Genomic DNA, 26062 nt, shown 5'->3' on the forward strand with positions numbered 1-26062 from the left:
TTGGTCTTATTTATTATCATTGGAAAATCTTCCTTTTAGTGTGCTATTATTTGCACTTTTATTTATAATGCACTTCTCTATCTTTTATGAAGATCTAATATATAGCATGTATTTAAAAGTTTACACAATGCTTTTTTTGCTTTTGTATTTCATGGTAATAGGATATGTGTGTGTGTGTATGTATATGTGTGTGTATATATATATATATATATATATATTTAGAATGAAAATATGATGGCTAGTCTGCTTATCTTAATAGAGTCCCTATATTTTAAAATCATTCTTTTATCTAAATTTGTACAAAAAAAAAGTTCCAGGAAAAAAACAATTCAGTCTTTTTTTAAATTCTTTAGGAGGTAGGTGCTTCTGAGCAAAAGGACAGAATTTACAATGTACCCTTTTGTATTTATACAGGAGGTGTCAGATTTTTTTTTTGTAAAGGGCTAGAGAATAAATATTTTAGACCTTGTGCACCATAAGATCCTTGTTGCAGTTACTCACCTCTGCTGTTATAATGTGAAAAACAGCTGTAGACAGTACAAATGGATGTGGCTGTGTTCTGATAAAATTTTATTTACAAAAACAGACAGTGGGCCATGTTTGGCTCAGGAACCATGACTGCTCACTCACTCTATCATAAAAGCGAAATATTTGTGGTTGCCATCACGTTTTATGAATCTGTGAAATACTTTGATGCTTGTACATATTTATTAAAAGCAAGTGTAATTCATAAATAATAATTTTTATTTGCATGTACTTTGCTTATAGTATCTAATTCAATTTTCATAGCATCAAAAAGCTCCCAGTTGAGGAAGATGGTGAGGTCTGTTGTAGAATGTACCCAAGCAGAGCCCTGTCTCTGAGACCGCTAACCAGGTACAGTCAGGGAGCTTGGACACAGCTTATAGAGACACGCAGCAAATACACTCATTTGTGCCTAAGATTAGAAGTAAAGTCTACTTCACTCAAAAGGAGAAAAAAAAAAAAAAAAAAAAAAGAAAAAAAGCCAAACTGCAGACTTTTAATTCTGCTCACAGGAATAGAAAATTTTACGATTTAGGAAAATTTAGGATTTACCGTCAATTATGTTAATAATTATTGAGTTTTTTTTTGTTTTTTTGTTTTTTTTTTTTGCTGTGTGTCTCTGTACACTTGCTTATAAGTTAGGTTATCCCACTTTACAGTTAGAAAGACCCTGTACAATGATTGTAGATCCCAGTGAGGGACACTTCCGCTCTCAGTATTTACATAGAGTGACATGAAGAAAATGATTTGTGGTCAGTGACTCCTTGTAATCCCAATAAGAGAAATATGCCTCTTCACCAGGAGTTCCTTTGCTGGGTTTTATGAGGCAAATGGATAGTAGAGCTCTCCTTTAAGTCCTGGAGGAACTTGCTGTCTCCTGCCATGTGCTCAGCTGTGGTCAGGGCTCTCCCGTTAGGGTCCCAAAGCATGATGGCATCTCCCTGTGTCTGTAGAATGACATGGGTCTTGCTATATCTTCATGCAGCCTGACCACATGATTCAGGGAAAATATAAAACTGGGTCAGTTACATATTTTGGACCATATTTATGTCTCATGTTTTCAGCTTTTTAAATCTTTTTTATTTTTCTTTTTAATTTTTTTGCACTACCTACCTTCTCAGTAATGTTTTCAGTTTTATTAGAGGCATTTTCTCAATTATAAGAATAAAATGTTGCATTGCTTATCTGTGGGTTCACTTAGACATAGACCTGCTATAAATATAAATAATAATTGTTTATTTTTTTAAATTGGCTATACTATTATGTATTTATCATTTAACTTTTTATTTTGAAGTGGGTTTAAACTTAAAGTGACAAAATTATTATAAAGTACTCCCAGGTATCCTCTTCCCAGATTCATTTTTTTCATTGCCTTTTACCGTCTCGGTATCTTTCTTTCTATTTCCTTCCATCTTTTGTTCTCCTCTTTCCTTCCTTTGTCCCGTGTGTGTGTGTGTGTGTGTGTGTGTGTGTGTGTGTGTGTGTGTGTGTGTTTACTTTCTGAATCATTTGAAAGTAAGTTGCTTTTCTCTTCTTGTCTAAATACTTTGGTGCCCACCCTGAGACAGGCCATTATCTTACATAACTTCAGTAAGTTATCAGAATATTCAACAGTGATGTACTACTCATATCTAATCCAGAATTCATATAAAGTTTTACCAATTGTCCCACTAATATTGGTCTTTTATGATCATTTTCTCCTAATTCAGGATCATTGATTGCATTTAGTTATCATTTTTCCTTTAAATCTGAGACAGTTCTTCAGCTTTTCTCTCTCTTTCATGACATTTTTTTAATGCCAGTTAATTCGTAGAAATCGCTCTGTTTGAGTTTGTTTGCTATTTCTTTATATTAGAAGCAGGTTATGAATTTTGGGCCAGGAGTCCCAGCAGGTAGTGGGATATCCTCGGCACATCACATTCGGAGGCAGTCACGCTTTGAAACAAGTTCACCATGAGCACTGTGATAAGGTGGTGCTCTTCAGCTTCTTCTAACATAAAGCTTGCTGTTTTCCCTTTGTTATTAATGAGTAATTTGTAAGAAAGTACTTCGAGACTATGTAAATATTCTGTTCCTCATCAGACTTTTACCCATTAGTTTTACATACATTCATGATTCTTGCCTAAATCAATTATTTCTCATGATCGCAAAATTTTGATTTTCTTACCCCATCTTTCCATAAACAGTGGCATTCTACTATAATAATTCCCACTTCTTTATTAATTATTTATTTATGAGTGTACGCTCATGGATTCTTATGTTATTCAATGAATAATGATTCATTACTATTGTTATACTGATGCTAAAATTTTTTAAGACTTGACCAGTAAGAACCTCTTCAAGCTAGCTCCTATTTCTTTTTGACATAGTCTCTTGACTTTTTTTTTTTTTTAACACTGCCTTACATTCTGGCCTTCCAAAAATGTTCCAGAATCATTCACTTTGCCTCAAATCTAAAATCAGACATTTGTTCAGGAAGCCTTGATTTATCTTAGAAAAGAATGGTATTCAGAAACTCCAAGATCTGGAGGCTGGGTGAGCTCATTGCTACTGGTGTATGATTGCTTTTAGGACCTTTTGGAATTTGAACATTTAAGATTTAAGTATAGATAACATATAGGTATATAGATCTGTAACTCTGTATTAAGAATCATGGATTTCTCTTGCTATCTCTAATTTCATCCCAACATCACAGGGCCCCTTTTGCATTGCATAATTCTATCTCCTTTTCCTGACAGTTCTTCCTGCTTCCCTGTTCGTTTATTACCTAATGTAGGGATTTGTTTTTAATGGAAAGCATTACAGATAATTATGTCACCCGCATTTTGCACCTGGGCAGGCAAAATAATTTGAGTGTGGAAAAGGCAGAAACTAAACACTTTGCCACCAAACATTGCCAACTGTCTGATTGGCTAAGCGTGATCCTAGTGATTTATGTTCATTATTTCACATTTTAATTTTGCAGTGATTCTCAAAGTAGGTACTGTCATCATTATTTTATAGGAAAGGACAGTTAGGCTTAAAAACTGCCTCCATTCAGATATAAGTGACACAAGAAACATTCCTTTTGACCCTTAACCACCACATACATTGTTTTCCCTGTGATTTTTAAATTTGTAGTCCAAAATCTACTCATCTGAGCTCTGATTTCTCCCTGAGGTGTCAAGAAAGGAATATGGACTCAGAATTATTTGATTTTTATGACTTAAACATAAAAATATATCATTTTGCTTTTACCTTTTCAGCTTAACTGTGTTTTTTGTTATTTGTTTTGTTTTGTTTTGTTTTTTAAATAAAAGGACACTTCTTTTCCCTTCTTTCACCTAGCAACTGGTGCACCAAGTAAGGCAGGTCCTCTCACAGGTACTTACAGACAGCTCTGAGACAAGTGAGTTAGGTCCTGGGGAAACATTTTCTGGAGTAGTTATTTTCCTGGAATGGGGCGTTTCTAATAGAGACCATAAGTCTTCATGATTTGACAAGTGCACAAAAGCCCCTTAGGTCTGAGCAGGTAAGATTTGGTTCTGAAAACTAGGATAGAAGTGTTAGTCAGTCAGAGAGCAAGGCCCAGTTGGGATCAAGACTCCTGGTCAAGGGTAGTGAATATCAGAATTTGTCAATGATATTAAATAGTGGAGGAAATAAAATAAAGATACAGGAAAAGGTAGACTCCTCAATCTGCTGAACGAATGACATCTTGCACCCAGAATGTATCAGTGGCTAAAGCTCTTGTATGAAGAATAAGTTCAATGCTTAAGTAATAATTTTAGTGCCACTTATGATGTTCATTTATTTATTTCCTAGCTAGTGAAAATGTCGTGATCAATCACTTGTTCCAGTCGAAATTGTCGCAAACAGGATCCCTCGTGTCTTCCTATCCTTCCTTTAAATTCCGAGGACGTAAGTCTGCCCTGCTCAGTAAGAAAATGACAGCTTCTTCAATTATTGGAGAAAACAAGAATTATCTAGAACTTAGTAAGGTAGGAGTTTTTGTGATTATTGTTGGGTTATTTTTAATTTTGATAAGTATATTTGCTTCTTTTTTTAAAAAAAAAGCACAATTTTAAATATCAAGGAAATAGATATTCTAATAGAAAGTATTAAGGAAAAGAATGCCTGACGTATAACCATCAGAATGAAGGAAGAGTAGAGGAAGGTGCAGCACAGTGACAATTTTAATAGTAAGTATAGTCCGAGGCATTTTATTGGTTGTCTGTGCATCATCCCAGTTCTGTTTCATCTCTGACTGCCTTTTTGATGAATAGAAGGTAACTTCAGATACTGTAGGCTTAGAGGGAGTAAACGTAGCTATCTTATTCTGTTGATATTAATCACTTCAGATAACTGAGGTCTCTAAATGATAAATTGTTGTTCCTCTTATAGACGTAGGGTATTGTTCAGGTGCTAGGATGTTTTTACTGCATATTTGTAGATTTTTAATTTTATTGTATTATACTAATTTGTAATGTATATTTGTCTCACAAAGGTTTGGTTGTATATACAACCTCAAGATTCTATGTGCCAAAAGAGAACTAAAACTCAGTGTTGTTTCAAACTGATAGGAAACATGTATGGAATGTTTTAGGTTTCTTCAGAATCCAGTGCCAGATGGTATTCCAGAGTGTTTTGCTTATGTCTACCAAAACTATAAAAGATGAGGAATATATTTGGGAAGGTGTTCAGGACAATCAATTTTAGAAATGCAATTGTTGCAGCTTCTGGAATACATTTTAGCTTACCAATTAAAATAAAAGCATAATTAAATTCAATTCTATTTTAGAAGAGTCGCCAAAATGTGTAATATGAGTGTGAGTGAGTGTGTGAGTGTGTGTCTCCAGCCAGTGGATTCTAGAATAAAAGATCCTTTGATGTAGTTGTTTAGAACTAAATGATCATGAGAATTAGTCTCTGCCACATAGAAAATGGCATTTTTTACATTAAAAAAAAAACACAAGCTTATCCTTATAAGAAAGATCTGTATGCCTGGAGGTCTTCCTGAACCTTCTGGCCCTTCTTTTCTCAATCATCCTAAAAATCAACAACAAAAACCATCACACACTGCTGACCTCAATTATTAAACATTACAAAGCCTAGGTGCCATTACTCTTTTCCCTAAAGGACTGCAGAAGGGAGGTAATTCACAGTAGTTCCTCCACCCAGAAAGGGAACTGGAGTGTTCCATTTCAAGAGACAGACAGCTATTTATTATGATTATTCCTTCAATGTTCTATTTCTCACTTCCCTTCAAACTGCCTTCATCCATGCACAGCCACCCCTGTGGCCAGGAAAATAGGATTTTCCCTACTCTTTAACTGAGCATGACACCTTGTATTGTGTTTGTAGAAAATGGGTTGATCTTCGCCCAATCACTTCATTTTACGTTCACTTGTCAGTTCCAATGAATCACTTTAGATTGACAGTACATCTTAACAGAAGAAAATGAGCTATTGTCATAACAGCAAAAGCACTAAATCCACAAGAATGTTATCTCAGATTTCCTTCTTGTATCAAGACCTTTTTTAAGAAAAACGATTTTAGATCAATAAGTCCATTAGTCTAATATATAATTTTGTGAAATGTAATAGTAGGTTAGTGGCTGAGGTTCCTTTTAACCCTGGGTGGAATTTAATTAATTACCTTCTGCCCTTTATTTCTGCCCTTTATTTCGTTTTGGCTTCATTTTCACTGATTTTATGTCTCCATCATCATGTAATCTTTGCTACGTATGATTTTTTTTTTCTTTTCAGGGCTGTACATATTTACTTATTTGAAAAAAAAATAGAGTCTATTACCATTTTTTACCGATAGGTAATTTAGTAACCTTTTTTTAGTAGTTATAAAATGAGGAAGAGGAGGAAAGGGAAGAAAAACATTGTAAGAAAGCATCAGACCATTCATTCATTCAATTCCTGAGCGTAGTTAAATTTAAGGGAACAAACCAATGACAACTGAAACATAAAATCTTTGTAACATAAAATAGCATCATTTTGCCCCAGAGTGAACTACATTTCATGATAAATATGAACACTTAGTAGCATAACCAGGATATGATGGTGAGTTTATTGTACCACCAAGCAAATGAGGATCTATGTTTATTTTCCCACTAAAATGAATGCAGGATGGTGATAGATCTGATTTACACAACAGCCCTGTACTTGAAAGGTTGGCAGTAACAGTTGTTATTTTACAAATAGTTGCCCATTTCCTCAACTTATACACCATTACAAAAATCACTTGGCACTGATTTGTATAAACTATGTTTTAAATCCACATTTGCCTGTAAGTGAGTGTACATGTATGTGAGACTTAATATTTTGCTCTTCTGAACTGAAATTTAGTAAAATAAATTTGCTCACTTTTTCTTTTTCTCCATTCTTTCTTCTTTCCTTCCTTTCTTCCTCCCTCTTTTCTTCTTCCTTCCTTCTTTCTCTTTTTTCCTTTCTCTCTTCCCTTCCCTCCCTTCCCTTCCCCTTCCTCCCTCCCTTTCCTCCTTCTTCCTTTCCTTTCCTTTCCTTCCTCCTGTCCTTCTTTTCTTTCTTTTTATTACAGTTATTAAAAAAGAAAGAAACTTCTACATTTCTTCAAAGATTGGAACGAGGAGATCCAGTCACCATAGCATCACAACTCAGGGTTAGTGACGTTTTCAGATTTCAAAAACTTAATGTATGTTTATAGCAACCAAAGAGGGTTTATGTAGACTTTTTTTTCCCATTTTTGACAACTTAAATATCTTCAGAAAAAAAGTAAACATACACATACACACACACACACACACACACACACACACAGAGTAAATGCATAATGAGATTTAAAGATGTAAAGACTTTTTGTTTAAAAACTGCTTTATATTTTTAGCTAGTGTCTCCCTTGGAGAATCAGTTGGGTTTTACTTCTCTCCTTAGAAATCACTAACGGATATTATTGGAAAACTTCAGAAGTGCACTCCACACTTCATTCATTGCATCAGGCCCAATAACTCAAAGCTGCCAGATACTTTTGATAATTTTTACGTGTCTGCTCAGCTACAATATATTGGGGTCCTGGAGATGGTGAAGATCTTCCGATATGGATACCCTGTTCGCCTTTCCTTCTCGGATTTCCTGTCAAGGTAAATTCTTCTGCTCTTAAAATCGTCGTTCTAGCTGCTGTTCAGTGCCGTATACTGACACTGACACTGCTGTAGCAGGGGTCTTCTGTTGTCTTTTTTGGCATTGCTTTTGTTGTTTACGTTTTTCTATCTCCAATAAACAAAATATTCTGGGAAACAATGAAACACACTGACAAAGCTCACATAAAAAGATAATTAAACTGTACTGAGGACAGTATCTTGGAAACCATTCTCATGTTCCTTTCAAAGTGTGGCTTTCCTTGGATTAAATTTTTATAAAATGATTGCATACGATATTTCTATTTATTATTTAAAAGGAGAATGTATGTAAGTGATTATTTCCCCTTTTATATATGAACAAAATATTATTTAGATCAGTGGTTGGCAAACTACACTCATGGGTCAGCCAAATCCAGCCTACCACCTGTTTTTGTAGATAAAGTTTTATTGGAACACGAACACAATCATTTCTTTGCATATTGTCTGTAACCACTTTTGCACTGCAGTAGAGATAGACAGTGTCCCATGGTGTAAAATATTTGTAAAATGTTTGTTATCTGCCCCTTTAGAACAGAAGATTGTTGACCTCTGTTTTCAGTAAATTCAGCTGAAAAATACACCATGCACAAGACAGTGCACTCATTCCCAGGATAAACTCTTGTCACGTGTCCTCATCTTCATGTCTGTATTAGCCCTTCTCCCATGGTAGCCTTATCCCAGCCATTTGCAAGAAGCCCCTAAACTCACCAAAAGCAACATCATCCCCTCAGGCTACATATTTGTTCATTTGTATTTTATTTGATCAGAAACTTTAATTTTAAGTGAATTATAATCCTCACTGATGAATCCATTTTAAATAAATTGGTTGATGGGTAGTAATTTACAGATGTATGCTACTAAGCACTATTCCAGGCCTCATCTTTAGCTACATTGTTGTGCTATACACTCTAGCTTGATGAGTGTCCCAGTTTAGACAGGTAAATGCATAAGCAAATAATAGCCATTCAGTGCTTGTAATATTACAAAGAGTTGGAATGTTACATGGTTTGGAATATTACAAAGTGTTACAGAAGCATAGTAAAGGAGGTAATTTGGGATCAGAGGTGGCTTTCAAAGATATTTGAAACATATTACAATCCTGGTGAAAATAATGAGACAATCTGTCTTTAAGCATTTAAAAAATAAAACAGGGGTGGGCAAAAAGGAAATCAGAAGACATTTGGTAATTCTATATAAAATAAAATGAGATCTTAAAATAATACTGATGTAAACTAATATAAGTATTGTAAGTGTGAAATCTCGCATTTATGTTTAAAAATTAACTCTACAACTACAGTATGAACAAGTCTGTTTGATAAACCATTCATCCAAAAAAAAGAGATTTTAAGACTTTTGTTGACTAGTTCAATGCGAGCCACTATTTTGAGGAAGCTGTGAAACAAAAACAAAATAAGCAAGCCAACAAACTTAAATAACTACATTTGAAATATTTAATTCACAACAAAGGGAATAATATTTAAACGATGACTAAAATTCTGTGTTTGACTTTTATAACGTTTGTTTTCCCAGAGGAAAGAAGCCGCATTTACTTATTGTGCATTTTGGTAAATTTTATAAAGACACATAGAAGAAAATAAACAACAGATGAGTTCAGCTTGAGCCTTCCATTTTAAAGGGGTAGTAGAATATCTTTAGAAGATAGAAGATAAGCAGAACCACATGGGGATGGATGTATTTAAACTGTAGAATGTGTATTTCAGATAGACAAGATATTTGTGTGTAAAATTTAAAAGGTGCTTGTAAATGAGGTAATTGACATGTTGCCTCTTAATTTATAAGGAATAACTACAAAGTTGGGCTTACATAGAAATAAACCAAAGCTGGATATAACACTTCTGGGGGTTGTTTTGGACAGGAGTCGTGTTAACTATCACTGACTGTTGCGGGGCTTTGGAAACGACAGCTCCTGACCCGTCTCTTTCTGGTCCCTCGGTGGAAATCCCTTCATAGTCTTCAGAGATGCCGAGCCTGTTAGGAGCTGATATTTCTTACATTTTATAGTGTGTGTATTAAAGGTCAGCCCTCCCACCTTCTTAAGTATAGCTGGTCTTTGGTTTGAGTTTAAAAACTGTTCTTGTGTAAGTTTAAAACAATAGATTCCTCAAATTTATCCCAAACTTTCTGAATCAGAATCAACAGGGAGTAGGGACCCGGCTCCCCCTGGTTTGTAGCTCCAGAGATGATTCAATATGAAATAGAAGGGAGAGTGTCAGTCCTAAGGCTGAGGTCTCAGGAAGTGATCTGCGGGGGCCTCAGAGGGTGATGAGCCTTGAGACGTTACAATTTGTTTAACTGTAGTAACTCCCTCTTTAGTGTTACCCAAAACAGCAGTTCTCTGACATGAGTGCACATCAGAATCACTTGGAGGCTTCTTAAAATATGGATTCCTGGGCTCCCCACCCCGAGTTCAGGTTCAGTAGGTCTAGCGGAGGCCTGTGAATTTGCATTCTTAAAAAGTCTCCAGCTGATGTTAACGTTGTTGGCATGTGGACGGCACTTTGAGAACCCCTGGCATGGAATCTCTAGTCATCTGGGGACAATGTTTTTGTTTTGTTTTGCTTCCCCCAGTCAGATGTTGAAAGGGTGCCAGTGCCTTGGTGATCAAAGCAAACTTGTGGGGAATGTATAATCTCCAGCCTCACCCCAGGTTCACTCAATCAAAGTCTGCAAATTCCTCAGTGACTGGTATGCAGTTGAAGTTTGAGAAGCACTATCCAGGCAGACCTTGGAGACGTAGTAGTTTCAGTTATGTACCACCATAATAAAGCTAATACCATAATAACGCAAATCACATGAAGTTTTTGGTTTCCCGCTGCATATAAAAGTTATATTTGCACTATCCTATAGTCTGTTGTGTGCAATAGCATTACATCTAAACACAATATGATACCTTAATTTTAAAATATTTTTTGCTAACTAATGCTAGCAATGATCTGAGTCTTTGGCAAGTCATAATGTTTTTGCTGGTGGAGGATTTTGCCTTGATGTTCATGGCCGCCGACCCATCGGGGTGGTGGTTGCTGAAGGCTAGGGTGGCTGTAGTAATCTCTTAAAATGAAACAATCAAGATTGCTACATCCGTGGACTCCCTTTCATGAAAAATGTCTCTGTAGCATGCGATGCCACAGCAGCATTTTACCCAGAGTAGAACGTCTTTCAAAATTCGAGTCAGTCTTCTGAAATCTTACCACTGCTTTATCAACTAAGTTTATGGAATTTCTAAATCCTTTGTTGTCGTTTCAACAATGTTCACAGCATCTTCACCAGTAGTAGATTCCATCTCAAGAAAACACTTTGTTCATCCATAAGCAGCAACTCCTCACCCATTAATATTTGATCATGAGGTTGCCGCAGTTCACTCACATCTCCCGGCTTCACTTCTAATTTTGGTTCCATTGTTGTTTCCACCACATCTGCAGTTGCTTTCTCCACTGGCGTAGTGGACCCCTCAAAGTCATCCATGAAGGTGAGAATCAGTTGCTTCCAAATCCCATTCATGTTGATATTTTTACCTACCATAAATCACAAATATTCTTAGGAGCATTTAGAATGGTGAACACTTTCCAGAAGGTTTCCAGTTTACTTTGCCCGAATTCATCAGAAAAATCACTCTCTGTGGCAGCTATATCCTTAGAGAATCTATTTCTTACATAATTCCTCCTTGATCCATGGGCTGCTGAATGGATACTATGTTAGCAGGCATGAAAACAACATTCAATTCCTTCAGCAGTTTTTGGGTGACCAGGTGCATTGTCAATAAGCAGCAGTATTTTGCAAGAATTTTTTTCTGAGCAGTAGTTCTCAATAGTGAACTTCAAATATTTAGTAAACCATGCTGTAAATTGATGTGTTTTTTTTTTCATGTGTTTGTTGGCCGCATAAATGTCTTCTTTTGAGAAGTATCTGTTCATATGATTCACCCACTTTTTGATGGTTTTTTTTTTTTTCTTGTAAGTTTGTTTAAATTCCTTGTAGGTTCTGGATGTTAGACTTTTGTGAGATGGATGGATTGCAAAAATTTTGCCCCATTCTGTAGGTTGCTGGTTCACTCTGATGATAGTTTCTTTTGCTCTGCAGAAGTTCTTTAGTTTATTTAGATCCCATCTATCCATTTTGGCTTTTGTCACGAATACTTTTGGTGTTTTAGTCATGAAGTCCTTGCCCATGCCTGTGTCCTGAATGGTATTGCCTAGGTTTCCTTCTAGGGTTTTTATGGGTTTGGCTTTTACATTTAAGTCTTTAATCCATCTTGAGTCAAAACCACAATGCGATACCATCTCAGTTAGAATGGTGATCATTAAAAAGTCAGAAAACAACAGATGCTGGAGAGGATGTGGAGAAATAGGAATGCTTTTACACTGTTGGTGGCAGTGTAAATTGGTTCAACTATTGTGGAAGACAATGTGGCAATTCCTCAAGGATCTAGAACCAGAAATACCATTTGACCCAGCAATCCCATTACTGGATATATACTCAAATGATTATAAATCATTCTACTATAAAGACACATGCACACGTATGTTTATTTCAGCACTATTTACAGTAGCAAAGACTTGGAACCAACCCAAATGCCCATCAATGATAGACTGGATAAAGAAATTGTGGCACATATACGCCATGGAATACTATGCAGCCATAAAAAGAATGAGCTCGTGTCCTTTGTGGGGACATGGATGAAGCTGGAACCCATCATTATCAGCAAACTAACACAGGAGCAGAAAACCAAACACTGCATGTTCTCACTCATAAGTGAGAGTTGAACAACGAGATCACATGGACACAGGGAGGGGAGCATCACACACTGGGTCCTGTCAGGGGCTGGGGGCAAGGGGATGGAGAGCATTAGGGCAAATACCTAAAGCATGCGGGGCTTAAAACCTAGATGACGGGTTGATAGGTGCAGCAAACCACCATGGCACACACACGTATACCTGTGTAACAAACCTGCACATTCTGCCCGTGTATCCCAGAAATTGAAGTAAAATTGTTTTTTAAAAATGGATGTGCTGTCATCCATGCTTTGTTATTCCATTTATATAGCAAAGGGAGAGTAGACTTAGCATAATTCTTGAAGGCCCTGGGATTTTTGGAATTACAAATGATAATTGGCTTCAACTTAAAATTGCCAGCTATATTAGCCCCTAACAAGAGAGTCAGCCTGGCCTTCGAAGCTTTGAAGCCAGGTATTGTCCCCTCTCTAGCTGTGAGATTCCTAGATGGCATCTCCTTCCAATCGAAGGCTATTTCACCTACATTGAAAATCTGTTGTTTGCTGTAGACACCTTTATCAATTATTTTAGCTAGCTGTTCTAGATAACTTGCTGCAGCTTTACATCGAATGTGCTGTTTCTCCTCACCCCGTCATGTTACGGAGACAGTTTCTTTCCTCAAATCTCATGAATCAACCTCTGTTACCTTCCAGCATTTTTCCTGCAGTTTCCTCACCTCTCTCAGGCTTCATAAAATTGAAGGGTTAGGGCCTTTCTCTGGATTAGGCTTTGGCTTAAGGGAATATTGCGGCTGATCTTATCTTCTGTCCAGACCATTCAGACTTTCTCCATATCAGCAATAAGGCAGTTTCACCTTCTTATCATTCGTGTGCCCACAAGAATAGCACTTTGAGTTTCCTTCAATTAACATTTCTTTTGCATTCACAGCTTGGCTGTTTGGTGCAAGAGATCTAGCTTTTGGCCCGTCTTGACTTTTGACATGCTTTCCCTCCTAAGCTTAATCATTTCCAGCTTCTGATTAAAAGTGAGAGATGTGCATCTCTTCCTTTCATGTAAACACTTTGTGACAATTGCAAGTTTATTAATTGGCCTGATTTTAATAATTCTGTGTTTCGGTGAATAGGGAGGTCCAAGAAGAGGGAGAGAGAGGTGGGGGGACACTTGGTAGGTGGAACAGTGAGAACACACATGACACTTATTGATTAAGTTTGTTTTCTTATATCGGTGTGGTTTGTGGCACCCCAAAACAATTACAGTAGTAACAGCAATGATCACTGACCACAGGTCACCATAACAGATATAATAGTAATGTAAAGGTTTTAAATATGACAAGGATTACCCCATGCAAAACACAGAAGTGAAGTGTGAACACGTTGGAAAAACTATGCTTCAATTTGTGAAAAATGCAATCTCTGCGAAGCATAGTAAAGCAAAGCTCAACAAAATGAGGTGCACCTGTGCAGGATGTGAAATGGCATTTATCTCACTCAGCCAATAATAGAAAAGTGCATTTAGTGTATTTTTTTCTGTTTCTTCCTGTCGTTAGAGTTCCTTAGATCTGTGACATCAAAGATTCTCTTCATTAAAGGGACCCTTAGTGGTTGTCCAGCGTAACCTTTGTTAGCTACGTGAATATTTCTAACCATTATTCCAATAGTTATCCAAATTGCTCTATTTCCCTAGAAGAGAGTGGAGGGAGAGAGAGGGAGAGAGAGAGAGAGAGAGAGAGAGAGATATCATAAAATTAGAAAATTATTTTTACCTTTGCTTTTGTATATTTCCAAGTCAGTTTTATATACACTCTATTAGGATTACTCTTTTGCTAAAATAGTAAGTGCAATTAATACTTAAAAATTGAGTATAATTTTTATATGTATGTGATAGACTATAACTTCTTCTAGATGAGGATTGTATCGTATTCATTCACAATGCTCGTGCATTGTCGGTGTTTAACAAATGTTTTCAAAATGAACTTGGCATTGGAGATTAAATGGTCCTTCATTTTAAAGTAATATTTCTGCATAACAGAGACGATAGGCGTACTGTAAGAAGTACAGTGAGTAAAAAGGAATAGTGAGGATGGGAAACAATACTTTTAGGTAATTCTTTGCATTTCTTTTAGCATTCCCTTATTTAAAATAAGATGTGATTTCTTTCTTGTCTTTATCTGTAATGGCATATCAGTGGAAATGGAATTATGAATTTATTTTAGAGGAAATCTGCCCTAGCTCTCTTGCATTTAGGATGCCAGTCTGAAATAATATTACAAAAATTATTGATTCATAGAGAGATTTTCAGTTTCTGTAGAGACTGAAGAATTTAAGATACAATCAATATACTGTTACATCAAGAAATAGCATACTTTAATATTTCTTGAGTATTTGAGAAGCTCATCAAGTCTTTGAAATGCCTCCAGGCAATGGAAACATCATTATAAAAAACAAAGCCTAGAGGTGTAATTTAATAGAAATTTTTGGTTGTTTGTTTGGTTACCAAATTTTCAGGTAACAGAATGTATTATCCCTATGCAAAATATTTATTTTCTATTTATATCACCTTGTTTTAACTGTCAGAGAATAAAAATCTGTCAAAACAAATGACTTCATTAAGTATACAAGAAAGAATATGCCACAAAAATCTTGAACAACAACAAAAAAAAGTCCGGTTTTGCCGCTGGGAAGTAAGCAACCACTGATTTGAACGGGATGTATTGTTTCTGAAATCTTTCATGACAATAAATGTGGATAATGGACATTTCTTGGACTTTGTAGGTAGACCTGAGGTTGTAAAGTTGCATCATGGTATCTTGGCTTTAATAACTGTCCATCATTCCGAGTCTTTCTAATTGAAACTGGAGGATCGCTTTAGTTGAGAGGATACTATTTTGATTAAATGTAGAAAAGTATGCTTGTCAATATTTTTTTTCTGTATATTCCTTGTGTAATACACCTTCAGTTTGGGATTATAAAGACTTAAGGACTCTGTCTCCAATGGCAAGAGACTTCACAAGTTTGGAGACGGGAGGAACAGTAAAAGAAGCAGCAAGAAAATTATATGCAAATTATGGCACATAATTGGATTGCCTACAGCTGTAGACTTACTGTGTCCTCCACTAAATTCATATGTGACTTTATTTGGAGGTGGAACCTCTAAGAAGGTAATTAAAGTTGAATGAGGGCATAAGAATGTGGCTGGCAAAAGAATGTGGCTGGCACCTTGACCTCAGCCTTCTCAGCCTCCAGAACTGTGAGAAATAGATTTCTGTTGTTTAAGCTGCTCAATCTATAGTATGTTGTTATATCAGCCCACCCCAACTAAAACAGCCGTGTTTGTGTGTTCATTTGGTGTCAATAGGCAGCAAAGTTATATATATATTGTGTTTGGAAGTTTTGGAATTAAGTTTATGTTACTTGATACTTGTTGTTCTGACAGAAGGAAATATGGCTTACCTGAACATACCATGTGGTTTCAAAGATTTTGAGGCATCGTACCTGTCAATCCCATCATCTTTTCTACCTTGTTTCCTTCGTTGCTATTCAAGGTTCACTCAGGCATCCTCTCCTTTGGAAGACATTTTATAAAATCCCAGATAAGTTGGTGTCTCTAAGGTTCAAACTGTGTTGTATAATACAATTATCACATGCCTATTAGATCATGCTGGAAATATCCATGTACGTGCTCATTTCAACCACTAGACCAGAGGTTAGACAATGACAGCCACTGAGCCAAATCTGGCCTGCCATCTGCTTTCATGTGGCCTGAGAGCTAAGAATATTTTTTTACATTTTTAAATGGTTACATTTAAACAGTTATATAAGTACCTATATAATATCCTCAGTTTTGCCTCTTAGCATGCAAAGCCTAAAATATTTACTCTCTGGCCCTTTACAGGAAAAGTTTGCTTATCTCTGCCTTTGACCATAAAAGGGGTTTGTTCGCCTGGCCTCCAGCAAGAGGCTGGTCACCCTTCCTGCCTCTGCATCCAAACTCCATGCAACTGAAGGAAAAAGTCTGATCTACTCTTCAGTAGATCTCAATAATGTTCTCTAATGTCGGTCTCATTCTTCAGTTGATGAGACCTTTTAGTGATGGCACTGTAAAAGCCAAGTTCCACCACTATGTTCTGTAGAACAAAAAATTCCTAAATCAGTGGCTTGCCACAGCAAATGTTTATTTCTGTCTTGCATTGCATTTGAGTGTGGTTTAGAAGTAGCATGCCTAAGCTCAAACCAGCTCCAGTCTTTGTTGTTGTTGTTATTCCTGTTTTTGTTTTTAATGGGATTCAGGTTTAAAGACTAGCCCAGATCTAGGATATGCTCTTCCTGGGTCACAGGGAGGAACAAACAAAAGGCTGAATGAGCGTTACAGAGGCTACTGAAGTGTGGCCTGTGTCATTCCCAAGTATCCCATTGGTTAAAACCAGTCGCTTGGCCAAGACCAACATAGATAGGGTGGAGAAGTGCCCTCCTCGTAGGGATGTACTGCAAAACACATAAAAAAGGGTTGGAAATGCATCAACTTCTGGCTGAATTATCTGTTATTGTATATTGGACCATCCCCAAACTTAGTGGCATAAATCAGCAATTTATTTTTTTCTCTCACTGCTGTGAACTAACTGGGATTAGTGGGCAATGCCTGCTTGGGGTCTCTTCCCCACTTGCAGCCATATGGCTGAAGAGGTGGGTGTTAGCTAAGGCCTGGCTGGGCTGGGGGATGCACACGATGGTCCCTTCACTCCTATGCCTGGTGCCTCTGTTCCTCCAGGTGACTCTCTCTCTAGCAGAATAGCCCAGACTTTTTACCCACTGGGTCAAGTTTCCATGGACAAGGAAAGAAGCTTGCAGCCTTCTTAAAAGCTAGGCCTGGACTTGGCACAGCGTCACTCTCCCTGTATTCTATTCATCAAAGCACTTGAAACCAACCCAGATATGTTCAATGGGGAGCATCCGTGTATAGCACCAATTTGAGACAAGCTACTATCCTTTAAAAGACAGAACTTACAAGTAATGGGAAACAATAAAAACCCTTCTACAGCCATGTCTATACATATTAATTATTATTTTCATCTCTCCCCAATATGTATGTGTTAGTTTAATATGTTGAATAATATAAAACCATTTATTTTTTTCAAAATTGTAGAATTGAGAGAAAGGGTAATAGGAGGCCATGCTGAAAAAAAAAAAAAAAAAAAAAAAAAGAAAGAAAAAAACAGCGTTGAAAAGTCCCTACAGGAGATGTTTTATATGGTCTCAGCCACCTTTCCCAAAGCTGCATTTATCACCCTATATACTTGTGGCATTCTCATCTGTACGTCTTTGTTTCCAATGGTCATCAAGGGCTGTGCCAGAATTGTGGTCCTATGGCTCTCTCTCAAGGTGTCACTCCTCTCCATCTTCATCCCGGCTTACGAGGAGCAAACATCGGAGTCTTAACTCCAGATCCCGGGTGGCAAGCTTGCATAGCTCACATCCATCATTCATTTAAAGGATTATTTATGGTTGGCAGAGAAGAGTAGGGTAACTAAATGGAGAAGTTTACTATTTAATGAGGAGAACTTATTTGGAAAAGACATAAGGACTTGTCAATGAAAGCACCAGAGGGTTGGCTATTATGCTTGGCATGGTGAGGGACCGTGAGCTGTGTTTTTAGATTGTTACTGGATGAAATCCCTCTCAGAAATAGCCCGAACCATTTAGCTTGCCTAAATGACACAATTGTTGCTGAAAAGCCTCACTGTGAAAGGTCACAGCCATGACGTTAAATTGGGTGTTCGGAGAGGGATGAAAGAAGACACACTTCCATGTATTGGATTAAAGCTAACGGACAGTGGTTACCCAGTGAGGCAGACCCTCGCTAGAGAAACAGCCTGTGCTGGAGTCTTTTAAAAGTCTGCCTTGTTACAGGTTGGAGATGCCAACTACTGTCAATGCATCCTTTAGAGAAGTGTGAATTAATAAGGTCAGGAGATGTTAAATATTCTTAACAGATTGAATTGGCAGAGGATAAACTTTCTCCAAGGTAATTTTGCCAAATCTAACCATTTTCTTTCTGCTGAAACTGTTCTTGAGTGTTGGCTGTTTGTTTAAGGTTTAATGAAGTTTGAGAGGAAAGAGGACCTGTAACTTTTCAATGAAATGTAAAAGATGACAGAAGCTTAAACAACGCTTCCAGAAGTCACTTTAGCTTAAACGTAATAAAGTATATCTTTACTGAGAATTCGTTATGCTGCTCAGTGCATTATGGATCATAAGGCTTCCCATATTCTACTTCAAGGAGCTGCACACGTTTTGTATAAAGGACCAAATAGTAGGTATTGTAGACTTTATGGCCATGTGGTCTCTGATCCAGCTGCTCAACTGGGCCTCTCCACAGAAAGCAGCGGTTAACAGTATTTAAACTAATGGGTCAAGTGGTGTTCCAGTAAACTGACAAAAACAGGAGGTGGCTGGTTTTGACTCAAGGGCAACTAAACCTTGATCTAGTCGCACTCATCTTCTTTCTAATATAGTTGGGGAAAATTTTTTAGGAAAACGGACAATATGAAAGGCAACTTTGCTGTTTTGTTTCATAATCTGGCTTGGATCCTAATTTCTACCCTACCAAGTGGTATGATCCCCCATAACAGCATCCACTCATTCATTCGTCATTCATTTCTTCATTCCTTATTTGCTCACTCTTATTTCATTACAAGCCGTTTACTAAACCAGAATGTCAGTGTAACTTAGGAGTCCGCATAAGCGCAGCATCACAGTCATCATCATGGGTCACTGCTGTGTAGCCCCTGGGAGTCGGGCTCCACACTCTTCACTGTATACTCACTATCCTTCTCCTTATAATAACCATTTAGAGTAACTACTCTCATTATGTAGACATTTGTTATTATGTAATTAATATTTGCCATAGCTTTGATTTAATGTTTTTCCGAGTAACATTTATCAGTATTTACTAGGCAATGGGCACTGCGCTAAGCCCTTCACAAGCATCATCTCATTTAATCCTCATAGCACTCGTGTAAAGTTGATGATTATTGCCATCATTCCTATTTTACAGCTGAGAAAACTGCAGTTCCCAGGAGGTAGGTCCAGAGTCTCACATCTCATCCCTGAGGGTGTCTCTAACCACTACAGGACATGAGATTTGTACTGATATTCGCCCTGTTCCAAAGTAGTTGTTGGTCCCACTTCTTCCACAATGGCATGCTGTTTCTGAGGCTTGACTGTCGTTAGCATCCACCCTCAACTGCACAGGCACAGCAGAACGGCACTGTGACATCAGGTGAAAAGAAGGCCTTGGAGAGTTCTAAAATTCAGCCGTGGGCCTTACACTCTGCATTGCCTTTGGTTGGCTTCCTAAAAAACAACCCAGTTAATTTTGTAGAGTTTCCTGGACTGCAGCCAGTCCCATACCTCTCACCAGCCATCCCACAGACTCATTCGTGGCATAAGGCAGCTGGGTATGAAATGAGGCTGAATCAGTCACAACCTTTGGAAAATCAGCTCAAAGAACAATAAGAAAAGCGATATTTACAAATGAAGGATTGTACATTTTCACTTAAAACAATGTGAAAATGAAAATAAATCTTCAATAACTTCCTAACAACCTAACAACCTCTGAAACAAATACGCGAAGCTGACCAGCCCAAATGATTTAAAACGAATATATAATTCCACCGAGCAAACATTCAATACCACACAAATGAAACGAAGGTGATTATTCCAGGAAAATAAACAGAGATCTATTTGCAACCCTAATTCAATATTTTGAGAGCAATGTACTTTTAATACAATTGTGAGGTCCAAAAAAAATTCAGTCTCAGAATTCTGAATATTTTTATTAAAAAATGCAATCTCAGATTTTGAATCTTGGAGCTTGAAGAAGCAGAGGGAAACAACTGTTTCTTTGCAAGCAGTTTGTTCACAAGTTTTCTTCCCTAGATTAATGATTAGATTAGTCCAGCACTTCACCTTCCTTTAGGAAGTGGGAAAGGTTAGAGAGTGGCGCAGCAGTTCACTCTACCTCCATCTCTAAGGAAACATCAGACTAGAAGTTTCTCTGTCTAGCGTTCTGCCGTGTTTTACTTTCTGGAACTACTGGTCTCATCCAGTAAGCTTATAATAATGGGTGTGGCTGTACCCCGGGGTGATATTTAGTCTTTAAGAATATTCTTTCTCTCATCTTCATGAGCACACCACTGCTTCATTGTGTATCCTTCTGGGACGACTGATAAGCAATGAATTTTTTTTTTTTTTTTGAGGTGGAGTTTCGCTCTTTATTGCCCAAGCTGGAGTGCAATGGCACAATCTTGGCTCACTGCAACCTCTGCCTCCCGAGTTCAAGCTATTCTCCGGCCTCAGCCTCCGGAGTAGCTGGGATTACAGGCTTGTGCCACCATGCTCAGCTAATTTTGTATTTTTAATAGAGAAGGGGTTTCACCATGTTGGTCAGGCTGGTCTCAAACTCCTGACCTCAGGTGATCCGCCCACCTTGGCCTCCCAAAGTGCTGGAATTACAGGCAAGAGCCGCCGTGCCCAGCCCAGCAATGTAAATTTTGTACCCAAAGAAACTGAAATGGGTCAACAGACAACAATGTGTTACTTTATCAATCTCCTTGAATGTCACTCTACATTCAAGGCTGTGAATTCATTCTATTTCGCATCCCAAACCTTGCCCTGACACATTGTCCAATGTAGTTCATCAGGGATCCTATAACCAGAATAAATGACAATGTTAAAATAGAACAAAAGAGCAGTTCTAATAATAAAATCCCAATAGCCTCGATATCCCTCCGTATTTGACTGGAAGTCTGCTTCCATTATTAAGTTCCCAGTGAGAAAGGAAAGTTCAAAGATTAATATGCTTTGTAAATTAAAGTCCAGAGATATTCAATTCCAATGGAATTGAAATCCCAAATCTGATTATCTTGCCTTTCTGAGTTAAATGTCCAAAATTTCATATGCGTAAGTTAAATTATTGTCCCCAAATCATCCTTTGCATTTTCTTATTTTACTCAGTCTTAGCTAAAGAGGTTCCAGACATCTTGGTAGAGCTGAGACACTTCAGCATTGCAGTCTAAGCTGTCAGTCATTGTATTAGCCTGCCATGTCAAAATAACAGACTAGATGGCTTAAAAAGCATTTATTTTCTCACAGTCTGGAGGCTAAAATTCCAAGATTAAGGCACCAGCAAGCAAGCTGGCATCTAGTGTGTGCTTGCCCCTCAGCTGTAGAGGTCCACCTTCTCACTGTGTGCTCATATGACCTCATGGCTTTTCTTTGGTACTTGCATGCCATGGGAAGTCAAGAAGGAGGTCAGGGGAGTGCTAGCTCTCTCATGTCTCTTCTTATAAGGACACTAATCCTTTTGAATCAGGGCCCCACCCCTATGACCTAATTTAGCCTTAATTATCTCTCAAGGGATCTATCTCCAAATCCAGTCACATTGGGGATTTGGGAACTTCAAAATATGAATTTTAAGAGGTCTCAAGCATTTAGTCCATAACACTCATCTCAATAGATGTGGCTAATCCAGGGCCTCACTTGTCTTAATTCAGTGCCAAGTCTCTCATGATCTTTACATTGAGAGTCCAATGAATAAATAGCAGGCACAACTACCAGGGCGCTAATCTCACACACAATTAATTTAGAAATCTGTCTCTAGTCTTCAGAGCAGCCTATTGCCAGTAGAATTATTCTAGAATCTAATACTGTATGTGGCTAAAGACAATGGTGATTTTATAGTGTATGGACCAAACCAAGACATATTTTATAGTAAAACAAGGAACAATTAATAATTTTACCAGGAATATAGGTATTAAACTGGGACTGTCCTGACAAAGCAGGACATACAGTCATCCTATCTTTATACTGCTCCATCTTCCCATAAGTCTCATTGGATTTCATCACCAGGATTCTGTATTCTGTAATTCCCAATAGACTCTAAGCTTCATTAAGGAAGGTCTTCCACTGTATGCCCATCGCCTGGCACTAGTGGGTGACCAACAGGTATTTGTTGAATGGACTAACACACAAATGATTAATGTTTTAGTTTTCTGTATAGTTTTATAGTTGAGCTCTAAATTTTGTGTCTTAGATATAATGTTTATTGATATCCCATACAAGACATATCAATAGGCCTAAATAGTTGTTATCATCTTACCAGCTTAAAAAGTTTGGGTTAACTATGAGTAAATGTTTCCATTTTAGGGTAGCCATTTATACTTTAGAGTGAGATAATGATCCCAGGTTTTGACATTGGGTGGGTTAATAATAGTCTTTCTCCCCAAAAAAGCACCCTGAGTCATTTTCTGAAATATCTACCCAGGTAGTAACTATGAAATGAGGAATAGATTAGTACTTCTATTTTATCTTTTAAAGGTTACATTTCATTGTTCTTTCTTAGGTCTTTGAAATGCTTTGTTAACTGACAGCATTCTTTGTAATATTCCCAAGGTGAGGCATCAATTTATACACAGAAATATGTTTAGGGATAAAAACATCAAATCACAATAGACACTGTATTGGTGATCTCATGTTTAGGTGAGAAGCTATTTTTAACTAAGAAAAATTCAGTCAGAGCTGACCCACTTTACAGTATTTCCACAGAATACTCATGGAATGCTCTACTACCAGCTACATCATTGTGAGACCCTAGCACTTAAACTTGAAAACTTAGTTTTGTGGCAACTTAAGTACTAAATACTTATATGACATAAAGATGTCCACTTTTAGCAGAATCTATTCTGAATAAAAATAATTTGTTTTATTGTCTAGAAATCCATATTTTTAAAAAAAAACATCATTTGCTAAAGAATGAAAAGGATGATGACAACATATTTTTCAACTTTAAAATAGTATTCTTATAAATATTTTCACATTTACGACAAAACATCTATTTTTTTATAAGTTCTCAACTACTGTCTCTACAGTTATCAAAACTTGGATAACTTTATATTAGAAAGAAACTTTTTATATATTCAAAACAATGGAATTTGCAGAAGAATGAATGCTATTACAAAGTGTCCTGAAAATTAGCAATGCATATAGTGAGGGAATGAGGAAAATACTTTAATAGGAAATATGTGAGCCACCTCAATCACTGATGAATGTTGAGAGACAAGGACAATGTGACCTTTTTCCAGCTCTGATCATTATGACACTAAAAATCAGAGTCCCATTCACAAATCAGAATACAGCATGTGGCATTCATCAAAATTATGTTCTCTGTTTTGAAAGAACTTCTTCTATTAAGTCTCTACAAGGCTAAGAAATAGAAGTTACCATTTATACATTAGATTTGGTAAATCAGTGATTATTTAACAATAGAGTAAAACATGAAAATTATACCTATACTTTTTTTTAATTAATGATGACCTACACATCATTTAAAGATTGACTTTCATAGAATTACCAGGAAGAGACTTTTAAAGAGGAATCATCACAGGAACTAGTAAAATATCTATTGGTCTTGTCTTAGTGAAAGATACATTTGAGGCGAGTATACACTCAGGTAATCCATTTTCTATGCCCAACACACCCCCTGGCTAAGACCAATGTTAATGTCATAATCACCTTCCCACACTTGAATGAAAAACTTCAGCACTTAATTGCATATTTTATAGTTGGCTTTAGTTCTTTATTGTACTATGATTATGCTGCCAATAAAGCATACACATTCTGATAACAAGAAATGTATCACCACTGTGCTGGGTGTTGAGAAGATACAGACCTTGATTGAAGGCTCATTTCAAAACAGCTTCTGTGCTCTAGCTGTGTTTCTTGTTTCAGAAGCTTATCGGCTTCACAATCCAGGTTAGGTCCTCTTGATAAATCTCTCAAGGCGCATGTTCACTCTCAATTTTTATGATAGATGTTACAAAGTACCTTCAAAATGCAGTGGTAGCAATGTCTTTTCCCATTCTGGGTCTTTGTCATTGGAATAGAAAATATTTGGAATAAAGATTTGCTCTTCCTCCTATCTCATAATATCTTCTCACAATCTTATCTAGATGCAAGCTGAGTGATAGTTACAAGCATCCCATTCTACATTGTGTCCCCTCACCTTTCCCTGAGCCTGGTACAGGGTTACTTCCTCATTAATTATCGTTTTGCTCTTGAAATAATTAATACAGATTTCAACTTAGAATTGGAAATTTTCCAGGGAATCTTCTTTCTTCTTTTGCTACTCCTAATGGTTATACAATCTGTGGCATTAAACACACACGCACACACACACACACACACACACTCTCAGCCCAAGCATTCTTCAGACCAAATTATTTAAATTGGTGCCTCTCAACCACGGCTGCTCACTAGACGTACCAGGGCATTTTGCAACATGGATGGCGGAGTTGGGCCTGTGCAGTAGGTAAGATTGTGATAAGACATAGAATATTTCAGATAAACAACAAATGTCAAAGACTAAAAAAACAAGATTATGTCTTAAGGATGCCGTGACGTTTCCTGGTTGAGAATTTGAAGCATTCCTCATCCCTTTGTCTTTTGTTTCCTTCTATCCTTTACTCTCATCTTCTTTCCTTTCTTCCTTCAACAAATATTTATGGATTGTCTGCTACGTGCAAGGAATTCTTAACTACAACAGCTAATTGAGTGCCCTTGCAGTTCTTATAGACTACATTAGGATATTCAAATCCATTATTTTTATAAGATACATTTCAATTTTCTATTCGATTTATGTTAATTATTGTTAAATATTGAGTATAGAGTGAAATTATGGAATATCGTTTTTTTTTTTTTTTTTTTTTTTTGAGATAGAGTTTCGTCCTGTCACCCAGGCTGGAGTGTAGTGGCATGATCTCAGCTCACTGCAACCTCCTCCTCCTGGGTTCAAGCGATTCTCCTGCCTCAGCATCCCAAGTAGCTAGGATTACAGGCACATGCAACCACTCCTGGCTAAATTTTTTTTTTTGTATCTTTTTAATAGAGACAGAGTTTCACCATGTTGGCCAGGTTGGTCTTGAACTCCTGACCTCATGGTCCACCCACCTTGACCTCCCAAAGTTCTGTGATTACAGGCATGAGCCACTGCACCCGGCCTATGGAATATCTTTATATTAGTGATCTGCATTCAAGTTGTTAAAAAGCATAAAGAAAAAAATGAATTCCTTCATTTAGTGTGCATTTTCATCTTTGTCCCATTATTTAGAAATAAGGGGTATCTAAGCCTAAAACACATACAGAAATACATGCTTTTAACCAATAGACAAGTACCTGCTGATGTAGAAATAGGGTGATTTGGTGTGTGAGTTGATTATTAGGCCACTAACTGCCCGTGCTATGTATTATCAATTTTTTCTGAAAATGTTATATACATTGACCAAATAACAGATGTTCTTCTGCCCTTCAGCATATCCTAGTGAGACTAATCCTCACCGGTTAAATATATTCATAACTGTAACATCCAGAATGTAGCACTTATCCAATACAAGTGACTAATATGAGTAGTTTTGCTGTTGGCCAGACAGACACTGTGAAAGCATGCGTTATGTAATCTCATCTGCCTAGCAGTTTGGTGAGCTACGCTGTGATTCCGGTCAAGATCTCAAGCTCGGTTCACCTGAGTCCATTTTCTTTGCTTTTTCCACCACAGGAAGATACTCCTTCAGTGTTTACTTTTGTGCAAA

At 37.1% G+C, this 26062-nt stretch overlaps 1 protein-coding gene across 1 annotated transcript in view; it reads left to right on the forward strand.

Moving 5' to 3' along the window:
• Positions 1-26062, forward strand: part of MYO16 (myosin XVI) — a 607071-nt gene that overhangs the window by 442838 nt on the left and 138171 nt on the right. Inside the window, exons 28-30 of the mRNA XM_058438173.1 lie at positions 4330-4505; positions 7075-7155; positions 7428-7633. Of these exons, the coding sequence (XP_058294156.1) occupies positions 4330-4505; positions 7075-7155; positions 7428-7633 (463 nt within the window). The remainder of the gene's footprint in view (positions 1-4329; positions 4506-7074; positions 7156-7427; positions 7634-26062) is intronic.

The sequence above is a fragment of the Hylobates moloch genome, unplaced genomic scaffold, assembly GCF_009828535.3.
Source record: "Hylobates moloch isolate HMO894 unplaced genomic scaffold, HMol_V3 SCAFFOLD_4, whole genome shotgun sequence".
Lineage (NCBI taxonomy): Eukaryota > Metazoa > Chordata > Mammalia > Primates > Hylobatidae > Hylobates > Hylobates moloch.